The 17285-nt window shown below is 40.4% G+C and overlaps 1 protein-coding gene across 2 annotated transcripts in view; it reads left to right on the forward strand.

Annotated features, from left to right (window-relative positions):
- Positions 1–598: 598 nt before the first annotated feature.
- Positions 599–17285, forward strand: part of KCNH5 (potassium voltage-gated channel subfamily H member 5) — a 550163-nt gene continuing 533476 nt past the window's right edge. For both annotated transcript variants that reach the window (XM_073610317.1, XM_073610318.1), the window contains exon 1: positions 599–1217. In XM_073610317.1, coding sequence (XP_073466418.1) covers positions 1145–1217 — 73 coding nt within the window. In that variant the 5' untranslated portion in view covers positions 599–1144. The remainder of the gene's footprint in view (positions 1218–17285) is intronic.

Raw genomic sequence — 17285 nt, forward strand, 5'->3', positions numbered from 1 at the left:
CCAGTGTCCTCTCCCCAGTAGAGACAGGTACTCCTGGCTGTCCAGTGTCCCCTCCTTAGATTAGACAGGTACACCTGGCTGTCCAGCGTCCCCTCCTTAGATTAGACAGGTACACCTGGCTGTCCAGTGTCCCCTCCTTAGATTAGACAGGTACACCTGGCTGTCCAGCGTCCCCTCCTTAGATTAGACAGGTACACCTGGCTGTCCAGTGTCCCCTCCTTAGATTAGACAGGTACACCTGGCTGTCCAGTGTCCCCTCCTTAGATTAGACAGGTACACCTGGCTGTCCAGTGTCCCCTCCTTAGATTAGACAGGCACACCTGGCTGTCCAGTGTCCTCTCCTTAGATTAGACAGGCACACCTGGCTGTCCAGTGTCCTCTCCTTAGATTAGACAGGTACACCGGGCTGTTCTCCCCCCAGATTAGACAGGTACACCGGGCTGTCCTCCCCCCAGATTAGACAGGTACACCGGGCTGTCCAGTGTCCTCCTCCCAGATTAGACAGGTACACGAGGCTGTCCTCTCCTCGGTGTTCACCCAGGAGGGAGGGGGAGAGGATTCCAGGAGAGCCCGGATCAGGGAGGGGAGGGAGGGGTTTGTAGCGCAGAGGATTTATTGGTTGGGTTGGGAGAATACTGCAAAGAGCAAAGCTCGCCAACACCGCTCCCGGATCGTGTGTGTGATCAGAGAGAAGAGCGGAGGAGCTTCCAGCCTGCCGGGGAGAGGACACAGCCTGCCGGGGAGAAGAGCCTGCAAAGTGTGCTGAGAGCTCGGAGTACTGCGGGGACTACAAAGTAAGGAGAGCCAAGTTAGAGGAGGGGAGCGGCGGCCGTCCAGGGACTATCGATGGGCTCCGCCGTGCAGAGAAGGGCGATGCAGGGCGATGTGAGTATCCCGGGCACTCCGTGCTGTTAGTCTACCGGGCTCGGGACGCTGTCCATGGTACTGGCCGGCAGCCAGCCTACGCAGGCGCACTGTGTCCGGTGCCTGCAGGTCCCTGTGTGCAGCCCTGCCACAGTCTCCGCACCCGCCGCCCGAGGAGCGTTACCATGAACTGCCTCATCCCTCCCAGGAAGACTCTACCGCTCACCTCCAGCCTCCGCAGCAGCACCGCCGCCCAGCCCAGGAGCTTCCCAAGCGCAGGATGCCGGGGGGAAAACGGGGCTTGGTGGCACCGCAGAATACATTTTTGGAGAACATCGTCCGGCGTTCTAGTGGTGAGTTCCTGTCCTCTCTCTTGGTGGGCTCTCTCTGCTGGGGGTGTGATTCATAACAGGGAGGGAGACTTGGCAGGAACTTTATCAGGGACCATAAAGTTTTTTTTTTGTACTGTATGTAATGGTGCCCAAGGGCTGGGGTGGGGTTGGTAGTGGCTGATGGTCAAAAAGAGGGTTCCATTTTTGGGGCCTCCAACCCAACTACTGTGCCAGTACAAACATTAATTGATGGGTAGATGGAGATGAAGCCTACTCTTCATAATGCCATGAACACAATTCTGGTTCAAATGTACAACTGAGGGTCTCAAAGTGCCCCCCACACATTATTTCCAGATAGCTTGAGGAGAAAATGTGGGATGCCTTCTGCATGTTTCATAGAGATCAATAGATGAAGATGAAGACTATCTAATGATATACTCTGTAAACACATTTTTCATAATATGCACGTATCTCCCCTTCAGTTCTTAATTCTTAAAAACTCTCATGGTTCATAATATACGCATATGATCAGGCAGCACCCCCACCCCTTTCAATTCCAGTTCTTATACCTTAAAAAAACTCTCATAGTTCATAATATACACATAGGATTAAACAGTGACCCCCCCTTTCATTTCCAGGTCTTAAATTTTATTAAAAAAATTCCATGATTCATAATATACACATAGGATCAGACAGCCCCCTTCATTACCAGATTTTATATTTAAAGAACTCTCATGGTTTATAAAATATGCATAGGATCAGACCCCCCCCCCCCCTTTATTTCCAGTTCTTGTATCTTAAAAAGCTCTCAAAGAACTCTCATGGTTTATAATATACGCATAGGATCAGACCCCCCCCCCCCTCTTCATTTCCTGGTCTTATATCTTATAAAAACTGCCATGATTCATAATATACACATGGGATCAGACAGCCCCCTTCATTACCAGTTTTTATATCTTAAAGAACTCTCATGGTTTATAATATAGGCATAGGATCAGAACCCCGCCCCCCCCTTCATTTCCAGTTCTTATATCTTAAAAAGCTCTCAAAGAGCTCTCATGGTTCATAATACACGCATAGGATCAGCCCCCCCCTCCCCTTCATTTCCAGTTCTTGTACCTTAAAAAAACTATCATGGTTCATAATATACACATGGGATCAGACAGTGACCCTCCACCCTTTCATTTCCAGGTCTTATCTTCTAAAAACTCCCATGGTTCTTAATATATACATAGAATCAGACACTGAACCTCTTTAATCTCCAGTTCCTATATCTTAAACTTTCTTTGTTCATAACATACACATAGGATCCAACAGTTTCCCCCTTCATTTGCAGGTCTTGTATCTTAAACTTTCAAGGTACACAATATACTCATAGGATCAGACAGCCCCCCCCCCCCCCTTCATTTGTAGGTCTTATGAACCACAAGAGTTTTTTAAGATATAAGACCTACAAATGAAGGGGGGGGGAGCTGCCTGATCCTATGAGTATATTGTGAACCATGAGAGTTTATTAAGATATAAGACCTGCAAATGAAATGGGGGGCTGTCTGATCCTATGTGTATATTATAAACTATGAGAGTTTAAGATACAGGAAATGTAGATTTAAAGGGGTTCAGTGTCTGATTCTATGTATATATTATGAACCACAAGAGTTTTTAGAAGATAAGACCTGGAAATGAAAGGGTGGGGGGGTCACTGTCTGTTCCTATGTGTATATATTATGAACCACAAGAGTTTTTTTAAGATCTAACATACAAATAGGATCCGGCAGTGACCCCCCTTCATTTCCAGTTTTATAGCCTAAACTCTTATGGTTCATAATAAATTATATATGCGATCAGACAGTGACCCCCCCCCCCCCCACACTTTTTCATTTACGGTTCTTACAGCTTAAACTCTCATGGTTTATAATAAACTAGCATGCACATAAGATCAGACAGTGACCCACCCCCTTCATTTATGGGTTTTTATATCTTGAACTCTCATGGTTCATAATATACACATAGGATTAATCAATGACCCCAACCCCTCCCTAATTTCCATTTCTTATAGCTTAAAAAACTTATAGGATCAGGCACTGACCCCCCCCCCCCCCCTTTCCAGTTTTTATATCTTAAAAAAACTCTCATGGTTCATAATATACACGTAGAATCAGACAACTACACTGAACCTTAATTTCCAGTTCATATAGCTTAAAAAACTCTCATGATTCATAATATACACATAGGATCAGATAATCCCCCCCCCTATAATTTCCAGTTCTCATAGCTTAAAAAACTCTCAGGGTTCATAATATACACATAGACTCGGACAGTGAACCCCAATCCCTTCCCCCTCCTTCTTCATTTCCAGTCTAAATGGCTTGAAGAACATAGTGGACATAGAACAAATTGGTAAAGCCTTCTGCATGTTTCGTGTGAACACTATCCAATGCAGTGTTTCTCAACTCCTGTCCTCAAGGCACCCCAACAGGTCATGTTTTCAGGCTTACCATGATTTTGCACAGGTGATTTGATCAGTTTCACTGCCTTAGTAATTACCACAGCCGTTTCATCGGAGGGAAATCCTGAAAACATGACCTGTTGGGGCGCCTTGAGGACTGGAGTTGAGAAACACTGATCCAATGCAATACTTCCAACTTTCATGGTTCATAATCTATACATAGGCTCAGCCAGTGGAACCCCCATCATTTCCAGTCCAAATAGCTTGAAGAACAAATGGGAGAAGCCTTCTGCATATTTCATGTACAGATTGATGGATGGAGCTGAGGACTATCCCATGCAACAAGCACATGGTACATAATATACACATATGCTTAGAGCTCCCTCTCTTCATTTCAAGTCCAAATAGCTTTAAGAGGAAATGGGACAAGTCTTTTGTGTGTTTCATGTATGGATGGAGATGAAAATTGTCCAATGCAATACTCTTGGTTCATAATGTACACATAGGATCAGACAGCGGATAACCCCCCCACCACCACCACCACCATTATTTCCAGCCTAAATAGCTTTAAAAAGAAATGATAAATACATTCTGCATGTTTCATGTACAGATCGATGGATGGGGATGAAAACTATTCAGTACAATGCTATCTACTCTCATGGGTCATAATATACACATAGGGTCAGACAGTGACCCTCCCCTCCTCTCCTCTTAATTTTCAGTCCAAAAAGCTAAGAGCATAAATGGAAGAATAATTCTTGGTGTTGGCCATGTAAGGAGTAAATGAGTTGCTATTTGGTAGACACCAATTAGATGCTATAAACCAAGAAAATGGTTTGGCATCATGAAGAATGCCTAGCTCTTTCTACCTGCCCTAGATGTTTGCAATGCACAGGTCTATGTGATGGCAGAATAGGGTTCCACCACCAGCTAGAAACAAATCTAGTGTAAAATGGGCCCCAAGTTGCAGTTGGCCTTTGTATAGCTTTACAGTCTGCACAAATGGTATGTCCACCCCTGGAGCAGGCAGTTGGGCTGGAAAGTTTTTGGCTTGACGTTCTGCAAATGTGAAAAAATAAAGGGATGAATGCGGAAAGGGGGACTGCAATGTGTGATATAGCTGAGAAGTAAAGCCAAGGCTAGCAATTTCCTGTAATATTGGATTTTAGTCATTATGCTACTTATTATAACTGCAATTAGACATTGACCCTAATCACTGGATATGCTGGTTTAGTTAGAAAAGATGCAGCTTGGAAAGTACTTCTTCTGTTCCAGCTTAATGTGGTGTCCCCAAATGACAAGGAAGGGATATGACATCATTTTTCTAGTTGTGGTGTGATTCTGTATTTATCAAACTATTTATCTGCACATATTGTAATTAAGTATGGATATTTGTGTGTGTGGTGTGTGTGTGTGTGTGTGTGTGTGTATATGTACAAGAAGAAAAAAGTAAATAAAAGTGGTATAAATTATATTAATTAACTGTGTGTGTGTATGTGTGTGTGTGTGTGTGTGTGTGTGTGTGTGTATATATATATATAATATATGTATGTATATGTGTGTGTGTGTGTATGTGTGTATATATGTATATGTATATATATATATATATATATATATATATATATATATATATATTACACGCGTGCACACACACAGTTAATTTATATATAGCGTTTCACCACCTTTTATTTACTTTTTTCTTCTTGAGGCAAGACAGCCTCAAGCGTTGACTGTTGATAATTAGTTGATATTTGGAACACCGAGCATATGTAGAAACAAATGGTTCTGTTCACATACATTATTAATATAACTGTGTAGTAATATATGAATTCTGTTGAGTGGTAAAAATTATTGGAAGCAGAATAAACTGTGGAGGTTTTGCGTAGTGTATAGACGTCATCATCGTCACGAAGGAGTAATGTACGAAGTGTTTGGTTAGCAAAGCTTACATCTAACCTGGTATTTATTCCCTTTTAGAGGATTTGTGTGTTTGTGTCATATGAGATACTTGGCATTGCATATATATAAAAGTCATTATTTTGGATCTGGGGACATTTTGTATTGTTGAATTCTCAGATGTTAAATCCCAGTTTGGCTACCAATGCTTTTTGTTTGTTTGGATATGATACAACAGTGAGTATCTAGAGAGAATTGTCGTGCAGTATTACCATAGGGTTAACTTTGGCATTTACAACACATTGCAAAAACTTGTCCTCGTTCCCCCGGGCACATTGTGTAATGTTACTTTTTATCAACTGCCACTAGAGGTCATTATAAGTGCTTCTATAAATTGAAGCCTCTCAAGCAGTCTCATACCCTCCTAAAATGTTCAGCTCATCTTACCAAGATACAGGCACAAAGTATAAAGGTTACACAAGACAGCACAGCTTACCCTAAAACAGACTCTTTGTGTTTGGCCTAAATAGTGCTTTCCAATGTACGCATTTTTCCCTGTGTGATGCAAAGGATTTCACATGTTGTGATTATTCCCTGTCATACTGATTTGGATGTCATTCAATTTATGTATGTATATATTAGATCCTTCATGGTTATACCTAGTCACATACAAATATCCAGTATATGGCAAGCATGTAAATGGTATTAATTTTCTTTATTGTGTGTATGTGATCTAGTATCTTATGTAGAATCTTATCTAGAAGGGGAAAAAAAAAATATATATAATTTATATTATTATGTAATGTGTAAAAAAAAAAAAAAAAAAAAAATATATATATATATATATATATATATATATATATATATATATATATAATTAGTACAGTGTGTGTGTGTGTGTGTGTGTGTGTGTGTATATTGTATCTATCTCTTTCTTCCCAGAAATAATAATAATAAAAAAACACTTTTCCTATACCAGTAAATCTAAAAATGCAACATTATTATTACTTTGCTTGTAAACTGGCTCAAAAGTTATTTTATCAATTATTAATACAACCAGACTCACGAGAGCTATCTTGCATGCTGAAAATGATTGCACTATACTGTATATAGAACCATAAATACATCTTAAAAACTAAATAGTTACAGATTGAGGCTAATCTAAAATGTATCAGTTCTCTGTTATTTAGCCTTTTTTTTTTAAAAAAAAGGAGACTTAAATAAAATCTAACCTAAACAAGCTAAATTTCTTGAAAATGCAAAGCGGTTGCTTAATTTTATTCCCCAGTACGTTTTAACTGTAAAATATTTTTGTAGTACTGCATTTTTGATGCCATAAATACAGCAGACCTAAAGATGGACTGGCTTTGATTGTGACAGCTGATGCTTTTGTCAGTCTTATCTGGAAGATGTTTATTGGAAAATGATCCATAATAGCCTTTCACATTTTTAAGACTGATTTAAAAATGTATATGCTGTATAGACACAAATTGGTGTTTGCTTGGAAACTGTTGTCTCAAAGTGCTTATTTTGTCATTCGCCTGCAAAACTGCTGGAATAGGGCAGGTTTTTTTGGGAAGGCAGAAGAATAGATGTGGTGCCAAAACGGTTTAAGAATTTTTGACTGTATACATTTTTTTTTTTTTTTTGTTTTTTTGTTTTTTTTTCGTTTTTGTTTTGAACTTTTATGACATTATGTGGCAGTAATTTAAAATTTGAAAGACCACGGTAAGTCTTAAGAAACCGTGATTGTCCAGACAGGCACATTGAAAGATATAATTCCACTTGCTGAGTCTAGTTTACAGAGGCTTTGCTTTGGTGATATTTTATTTTAAAATTGTAAATGCACTGTTCGTTATAAAGGTTTTAATATTTTTTTGTTGTTGTTAGAATGTCGGCATACACCTGAACATTGAAGGTCCCCATATAAATATGTTAAAGCATCCTCCTGTACGAAAAGAAACATAGGGAAAAATGCATTAACAATTAAATATTTCCTTGTTTCAAAAATGCATTTTTATTGGGAAGGTATCGTCACCTGTTGCATTGCATTATCTTAAATCATGCAGGTCATGCTATTATTATTTCTTTACTAGAGACAACGTTCCACATTGTGTCAACAGTTATTAGAAATCCAATTAAGATAAAGAGGAACTGAACTCTGTAATGTCCGTGTGCCTAGCAGACGGTAAAGGACTATGCTCTAGTATTGCTTGTGGTCTCCATGTTTTTGATCTTTTCCCTATTACTGACCTACCATGCTTTATTCTGCACTATGAATCTGTGTTTGATCGTAGTAGGGGCAGGGCCTACAGCAAAGAAAACTGGGAGCAGCACAGTAGTTACATCTCTGAACTTCACTCCATATCTCAGGAGGAGACCGGCGGACAGAGCCAACAGTGCCTTAGATCTCACTCATAGATCTCATCGCAGATATACACTGATCAGACCACCCACCTAATATTGGGCAAGTCCCCCTTTTGCCATTTAAACAGCCCTGACCCATAGAGGTGTTGACTCCACTAGACTTCCAAAGGTATGCTGTGGTATCTGGCACCATGTCATCAGTAACAGACCCTTTAAGTCTTGAAAGTTGTGAGGTGGGGCCTCCATGGATTGGACTTTACTTCTAGCACATCCCAAAGATGCTCGATTGGATTAAGAGTTGGCGAATTAGGAAGCCAAGTCAACACCAAAAGACACCTTCTTCCATTGCTCTGTGGTCCAGTTGTGATGCTTATCTCCTTTTGGCTGTGGATGCGGGTCAGCATGGGCACTCTGACTGGTCTGTGGCTACGCAGACCCATACACAACAAACTGCAATGCACTGTGTGTTTTGACACTTTTCTATCAGAACCAGCATTAACTTTCTCAGCAATTTGAGCTACAGTAGATCTTCTGTTAAATCGGACTGCAAGGGACAGCCTTCACTCCTCACGTGCATCAATGAGACTTCTTCACCCATGACCCTGCCACCAATTTTCCTTCTTTGGACCACTCTTGGTAGGTTCTGACCACTGCAGACTGGGAACATCCCACAAGAGCTGCAGTTTTGGAATTGCTCTGGCGCAGTTGTGAAGCCCTTACAGATTCTTACTCTTACCCATTTTTTTTCTGCTATCAACTTCAGGAACAACATGTTCACTTGCAGCCTAATATATTCCACCCACTTTTACATGCCATTGGAACAAAATAATCAAATCTTATTCATGTTTCCTGTCAGTGGTCATAAAGCTTTGGCTCAACGGTGTACATCTATGAGGCTGTAGGCACAGGTTTTCTGGCATAATCACTTACCTGGAAGTGCAGTGCTTTTTGTCAGGAGGAATTCGAGGAAAAATTTAAATTTTTTCAGGGTACTACTTAGCTTCTATTAAAATACGTAAATGTTACCTATACAGTAACATAAGACCTTTTTGAGGTAAAGTTCTTTTATACCCAGAGAAGTATAGATAATCCAAATTTTTCACTTTGAAATGAAATATGTTACAAAGTGAAATACGGTGCCTTGAAAAAGTATTCATACTCCTTGAAATTTTCCACATTTTGTCATGTTACAGAGTGGAAGGAAATTATAAATGGTTTTTAACATTTTTTACAAAGAAATATCTGAAAAGTGTGGCGTGCATTTGTATTCAGACTCCTTTACTCAGATGGGTAATAGGAACAATCCGCGCTAACCCCAAATCAAATAATATAAAATGTGAATATTAATTGTGAATAATAAAATGTGAATAATAGAAGTGAAGGTGCTGCAATCTAAAAAAACTTGAATATTCGCTTCAGTAAATGTATATGCGATTAAATGCGCAACCCTTGCCATACAAACACAATTGTATATAATCAATAAAAATAACTAATAAAAAAACAGCATATAATGATCAGCATTGAGTGTAAAAACTGCACAATAAGTATTATAATAGGAAAATCAATTCCATATATGATAGCTTGATAGCGTCCTTCTTCACGGATAAATTAAAATGATACAGAACTAGTGCGCACAACCAGAATCTCACAAAATCAAGGGTACTAGAGTAAAGATTAGAGAAGCTGCCAACATAAGAGGTGGCCTCACCCACCCTAATAGATAATGTATTAAAGGTAAAAATTATGTGGCGCTAATCAAAATTTACCACTTGATATAAATCTCAAACTAAAGAAATCTTAATGCTTCCTTACTGCTCAATACTCAAAAACTCTCTTGATGGACAATACTTACTTCTCCCATTAGGGGGCAACCAAATCAACAAAACTATTAAATACTGGTAAATAGACCAAAATAAAATATATATATATCAATCAATAACTCAAGTGTTCCTCAATCAGACTGTGTAAAACTGTGACCAACGGTGCTTTTAAACACCGACACAATAGATGAAAATAAACAGTTCCTCAAAGTGTGTCATACATTGTGCATAATTTTCTCCAGCTTAATAAATAAAAATAATTTCCTACACAAAATAAATAATGCTGATGGATAGATGATATCAAAGCAACTGTGATGCAATAATAAATATAAAAGTGCAACTCTATATCACATATATATATATACAAAGTGATCAAGTGCAAAAAAGTGACATTAGTGCAGAGCCGTGCATATATACAGATCTGACTCTGAAATAGACTCCCAAAATCCAACTTCTCTATCCTCCTAAAATTATAGTATAATGAAGATACAAAAAAGAAAAAAACTGTGACAGTAAACTGTGATCAAGTCCAAAACTAATGCTTCATGCAATGTGATTCATAATGTCCATACAGATGGTTAATATTAACATGCCAGTAGAGTGACTTTGTGCTGGATTCATTCACTTGAAAAGTAGGTGCAGCACACAGGTGTTTCCCCCAGCCTCTCACCTCTATCAGCGGCCCCCAATGGGCCAAGTCAGGCAGATAGTTAATATTCCTCTGTCAGGGATGATGCTCCAACAGCCGTCCCCCTCTTCCAAAGGGTATGCGTGGGTCAGACTCTCTATCTAGTCACCAGCGCTCCCACCGACCCCAGAATAACAATGAAGAAGGAGATGCTTCCATAGTGAAGTAATTCCAATACAAGTTTATTGATAAAAAGTAGTAACTTACATTAAAAACTGAAACTGTTAACGAAATTGCAGCAGAAACAATCAGGCTTCCAGGTACGGCCGTCCCCGGGAAGCGTCGGCACCTGGCTCCTCCTACCCTGACGCGTTGCGTCACACCACGTGACTTTATCAAAGGGAACTGCACCTACTTTTCAAGTGAATGAATCCAGCACAAAGTCACGCTACTGGCATGTTAATATTAACCATCTGTATGGACATTATGAATCACATTGCATGAAGCATTAGTTTTGGACTTGATCACAGTTTACTGTCACAGTTTTTTTCTTTTTTGTATCTTCATTATACTATAATTTTAGGAGGATAGAGAAGTTGGATTTTGGGAGTCTATTTCAGAGTCAGATCTGTATATATGCACGGCTCTGCACTAATGTCACTTTTTTGCACTTGATCACTTTGTATATATATATATGTGATATAGAGTTGCACTTTTATATTTATTATTGCATCACAGTTGCTTTGATATCATCTATCCATCAGCATTATTTATTTTGTGTAGGAAATTATTTTTATTTTTATTTATTAAGCTGGAGAAAATTATGCACAATGTATGACACACTTTGAGGAACTGTTTATTTTCATCTATTGTGTCGGTGTTTAAAAGCACCGTTGGTCACAGTTTTACACAGTCTGATTGAGGAACACTTGAGTTATTGATTGATATATATATATTTTATTTTGGTCTATTTACCAGTATTTAATAGTTTTGTTGATTTGGTTGCCCCCTAATGGGAGAAGTAAGTATTGTCCATCAAGAGAGTTTTTGAGTATTGAGCAGTAAGGAAGCATTAAGATTTCTTTAGTTTGAGATTTATATCAAGTGGTAAATTTTGATTAGCGCCACATAATTTTTACCTTTAATACTTCTTCACGGATAACACCCCTAAATATATGTGAAATTTTCACTAGGAACAAGTCCTTTTGTCAGGAGGAGATGTAATCTTCCTCATAGATACCAGGCAGAGATGTACAAAAAGGTTGCTTACCAGACTTGTAGGACTCCTATGACAGAGATCATATAGGCTCAGGTATACCGGATCGCCCAGGCAGGGACAGCTGATTCAAGCAGCCGACAAACTCTGTTCCTTCTCAGATGCTGGGATGTTGGCTCAGCAGACTACGATGTTCCCCTTGTACTCCTTATCCAGGTAGAATCATTCGTGGGGTATAAGTGGTTTAAAAGAGGAAAAGAGGCACTTCATAGTGCAGCAAGTTAAAAAATCCTTTTTATTCCATATTAATGGACAGCTGACATCTTAAAAGCTTTTAGAAAAAATATATTCAAACGAACAGCAAACAGCCGCGGCAGAAGCCAGCCAGCTGGAAGGAGGTGATGTCAGGTCCTACAGCTCCACCCGATGCTGCGGTTCTCCGCATTAGGCATCGACTGGGAAAGGAGGCCTTTACTCAGATACCCCTAACTAAAATCTAGTGGAACCAATTGCCTTCAGAAGTCACCTAATTAGTAAATAGAGTCCACCTGTGTGTAATTTAATCTCAGTGTAAATACAACTGTTCTGTGAAGCCCTTCACATTAGTGAACTAACAGCATCATGAAAGCCAAGACACACACACTAGGCAGGTCAGGGATAAATTTGTGAAGAAGTTTAAAGCAGGGTTAGGTTCTAAAAAAAAATATCCCAAGCTTTGAAAATCTCACAGAGCACTGTTCAATCCATCATCCGAAAATGAAAAGAGTATGGTACAACTGCAAACCTACCAAGACCTGGCTGTCTGCCTAAACTGACAGGCTGGGCAATGAGAGCATTCATCAGAGAAGCAGCCAAGAGCCCCATGGTAACTCTGGAGGAGTTCAGTGGGAGAATCTGTCCACAGGACAACTATTAGTTGTGCACTCCACAAATCTGGTCTTTATGGAGGAGTGGCAAGAAGAAAGTCATTGTTGAAAGAAAGCCATAAGAAGTCCTGTTTGCAGTTTGCGAGAAGCCATGTGGGGGACACAGATAACACGTGGAAGAAGGTGCTCTGGTCAGATGAGACCAAAATTTTAAGCTTTTTGGCCTAAAAGCAAAATGCTATGTGTGGCAGAAAACTAACACTGCACATCACCCTGAACACACCATCCCCACCGTGAAACATGGTAGAGACATCCCCAAAAAGACTTGCAGCTGTAATTGCAGCAAAAGGTGGTTCTACAAAGTATTCACCAATGGTGGGCTGAATACAAATGTCCATCACACTTTTCACATACCGGTATTTATTTGTAAAAAAATTAAAACCATTTATCATTTTCCTTCCACTTCACAATTTATGTACCACTTTGTGTTGGTCTATCACATAAAATTCCAACAAAATACATTTACATTTTTGGTTGTAACATGACAAAATGTGGAAAATTTCAAGGGGTAGGAATACGTTTTCAAGGCACTGTAGATGCTTAAAATACCTTTTCAAACAGATTATATACAACGGTCACATGACCTCTCTACATCACTCTCCCCATGTACTGTGAGAGATGGAGGGAGGAGCAAGGAATAATCCTGTGACACAGCTAGAAATGTCATTTCGGAAAGAGTTTTCCCATGCATGCTGACTGATGCTGTTGCGATCACATGATTGATTAAAAAAAAGTTTATAATTTTATTTTAAAAAGCATAAAAAAATGTTTTTTTGGTTATTGAGATAACCTTTTGACTAAAAGTCAGTGTTTTTGTGTAGAGTGACATCCCATATTGCACTCTTCAGTCAATCCTCCCTGCTAGATTAATTCCACTAAATGATGTCAGTGATTATGTGGGGCAGAAATGAGGAGACAGGGATGATGTGTCATTTAAAGTGCCTGGAACCGCTTCCTATGATCAGCTGCTATAGTGTTGCCACCAACTATTCGGAAGTGAGGAGCAATGGTAGGATCAACCAGGTATTTATTAATGTAGAGAAGATGCACACTTGAAAGTTTCTGCTAAAAGGCATAACCCCTAATTTAAAAGATAAATACACATAGAAAATATTTTGAATTTATTGACAGTTTAAATTGGTTCTAAAGGCAGAAGATTTTTTTTATCTTAATGCATTTTATGCATTAAAGTGATTGTTAAGCCACTTCTAAAAAATGTGACCATTCTCGCTGTAATATAACAATATGTTCCCCTGTGTCTGTGTTGTATAATACATATGCTTATCTGTACTGATAACACATCGGCTCCCAGGTGCCTCCTCTCCTCTGCCCAGCTGACGGTTCTGCCGCTGACGTCAGCCGGGGAAAGAGCGAGAAGAGAGAGAGCCGAGGAGTCACATGATCGCAGGGAGCAGGGTAAAGATGAGCATATTTATTATATAACAGACACAGGGGAGCTTATTGTAATATTACAGAGGGGATGGGAGCATTTTACATTAAATATGAGAGCAGCAGGAGCAGAGGGGGCGTGCGCTGACACGAGCAGACAGGCAGGGAGGAAGGGGGGAGAGGATGGAGGAGAGGACACAGGAGACAGAGAGGAGAGCTGTGGATGATGGAGGCACATAAACTGACCATGGTGTCAGGGCTCAGCAGCCATGATATACCATGGTCAGTTTACAGAGGGGAGGGTATAACCAGGCAGAATCAGCCAGGTTTTTTAGGTGTTGCAGGGGGCCAAATTACACAGCACAGGCACTGTGCTGTATAACATGCTTTAAGGGAACAGGATCTGTTTGTTAACCCCAAAAAAACAAAAAACAAACGCTTTAAAAAACCTGTGTACAGCAGACCCCCTAATAGTTACCTGAACCCCATCTTGATTCAGTGATGTTTCACGAGAGACTCGGCAATCCTCTACTCTCTCTCCTGATTGGCTGAGACAACAGCAGGCGCTATTGGCTCCCACTGCTGTCAATCAAAGTCAGTAAGCCAACGAGTATAGAGCTGCTTTCTGTGGGGGCACTCGGCAGGAGGGAGGGGCCAGGAGTACCGGCGAGGGACCGTAGAAGAAGAAGAATTGGGCTGCTTTGTGCAAAACAACCACTGCAGAGTATGTAAGTATAACATGTTTTTTATTTTTAAGCAAAAAAAGCCAATGTATTTCAAGACTTCAGCACATCAATAAGAGATACAGGTCCTGGCTTAGACCCTTTTTAATCACCAGAGGCTTGGCTATACCCCATAATTGGTACTCCAACAGATAGTCATAGATCAGGAGAATGCTGGCATTTTCTAATCCTAGCATTTCCATATCTTGTTTTCGTACACCATTTTGTCATACTTAAAGTGGATGTAAACCCTCACATATACCCAGTGAAGTGAACAGCCTCAGATGATATACAGAGATGAAACAAATATCCCTACATAAGTTTTACATGTATATCTGCTGTCTTCAGTTTGCTATATTCTTTAGAAAGGGCACATAGTGTTACAAATGTTCTCTTCCTGTTCAGCACTGGGTGTGAAGTCTTGGCATACACTGTGTGACAGCTGATTGGAGACAAGGCACACCCCCCCTCCACATAGGCAGGGGAAGGAAGGAATGTGCAGAGCTGTGCTGTGAATAGACCAGCTCATTGCTAATCTATTTATAGCACCCCCCCAACACAAACTTCAGGCTGGTTTTATCTCGGTTGTCTGAGAACTTGTCAGAAGTTATCATGCTGATAACAGAAGAACAAAGCAGCAGAAAGACATGGGACTTTGGGCTTTGGAGAGAGATAAGAAAACACTACAAATATATGTGCTTAGGTCAAATTTCATGAATTAGGTTTAAATCCACTTTAAATACTGTATCTCATGTCTTCAGGGTACTTATAATGGTGCTTTACCTTGCATAAGATGTAGAAGTGATTTCTGCTAAATTCTTGTGCAGTTGGAAATGTGTATAAAAAAATTATATTTAAAAAGACCTTAAATGCAGGTTACATTGCAAAACATTTTTAAAGCTTGTATATAAAAATGTATAGCGGAGCGCCACTCAAAAGGGGAAGCTCCACTTGTTTGCTTCCTCGCCCCCCTCCGCTGCCACATTTGGCACCTTTCAGGGGGGAGCGGGTACCTGTTTTTGACAGGTACTCGTCCTCCTTCCTCTGCCGCAGGGCCATTTACAAAGCGCAGCACGCTTCACCCATGGGCAGTAGGGAACCAGTTGTGATCGATCAACTTGGTACATTCAGCTTGCCCATTAACGGTTCTAATCTTGGCCAGTTCCTGCTGAACTGGCTGAGCTTCAAACCGTATATGGCTAGCCTTAGCTTTTTTTCTTCTTGATGCTCTCTCCCACTTCCTTGTTCACCTCGCCTAGTATATGTAGCGGCTGACTGTGCTAATTTTCTTATTCCCCATTGAATTCCTCTTTAATAAAGTACGCTGCTCTAGTTACCCTGAGGACAGTCATATCATGCATGGACAATTGACTACCCTCTAATGTTTATGTACAGTTTATTTAATATGTAACTTAATGGGATTGGGAATTGGTTACATAAAGGCAGCTGTATGCAGGAAACTATTTCACAAAAGAAAACCTTTTTTATCCTGTAGATTAGTTCTAATACATAACTACCTTGCAGCTTTAGATACGATTTCCTGGTCACTAAACCTTTTCTTCAACATTTTTTTTTTTTTTTTTTTGGTAGGAAGCATTTTGGAATCGGAAACCCTGTCATAAAAAAAAAAAAAAAACTGCTGCAAGTTTAAAGTGTTACTAAACCCACAACAGTAAAATCAGTCTGTGTATGCAGCATAAAATGCTTGTTATACTCACTGTGGAACTTAAGGGGTTAAAGGGGTTGTAAAGGTAAAAATTTTTTCACCTTAATGCATTCTATGCATTAAGGTGAAAAAACTTCTGACAATACCGCCGCCCCCAGCCCCCCGTTTTACTTACCTGACGCGTCGAAAGTCAGCTTCTCGTTCCCGACATCTATTCCTCCGCTCACCCTGGCCGCTGATTGGCTACAGTGGATGGATTGGAAGCAGCGCAGCCATTGGCTCGCGCTGCTGTCAATCACATCCAATGACGCGGCGCGCTGGGGGGCGGGGCTGAGTGATACAGTGAGCGGCTATAGCCGCCGGCTGTATCACGGGAGCGCGCCCGCAAGCACTAACCACCATGCGAGGGAGCTCGCATTAAGGTGGTTAATGCTTGCGGGGAGGAGCTGAAACAGCCGCCGAGGGACCCCAGAAGACCAGGTTCGGGGCCACTCTGTGCAGAACGAGCTGCACAGTGAAGGTAAGTATAACATGTTTGTTATTTTAAAAAAAAAAAAAATGTTACCTTTACAACCCCTTTAATCCTCTGCATTGTATAAAAATGTTGTTTTATCCTGTATGTACAGATCCTTCCCCTCCTGCACTGTCTATCTGGGGAAGGCCAGCTAACACAGGCAGGGTAGACAACCTGCACATGCTCAGTTGTGTCTTTTATACTGGAGGGAACATTTACTTGTTCTCAGAGATAGCCAGGTCACATGATATTGACATCACACTAGTGGGCGTATATACAGGCTGTAGTGGAAATCTCCTGCTACCTGAACTCTCAGCACCGGACAAACTGTAGTGGCAGTATTTTAATGTAAAAAGAAGATTTATAAGCTGTGGGCACTGTGGGGGGCGGATGAACTATTTTCATATTACTGGGTTTCGTAACACTTTAAGGTGAAGGTATTTAGAGGTGCAGGAGCCCTGCAAATCCATTCAGCACCAGTGAATGTTTGGTAAAAATC

Source organism: Aquarana catesbeiana, linkage group LG13 (assembly GCF_042186555.1).
Source record: "Aquarana catesbeiana isolate 2022-GZ linkage group LG13, ASM4218655v1, whole genome shotgun sequence".
NCBI classification, from domain to species: domain Eukaryota; kingdom Metazoa; phylum Chordata; class Amphibia; order Anura; family Ranidae; genus Aquarana; species Aquarana catesbeiana.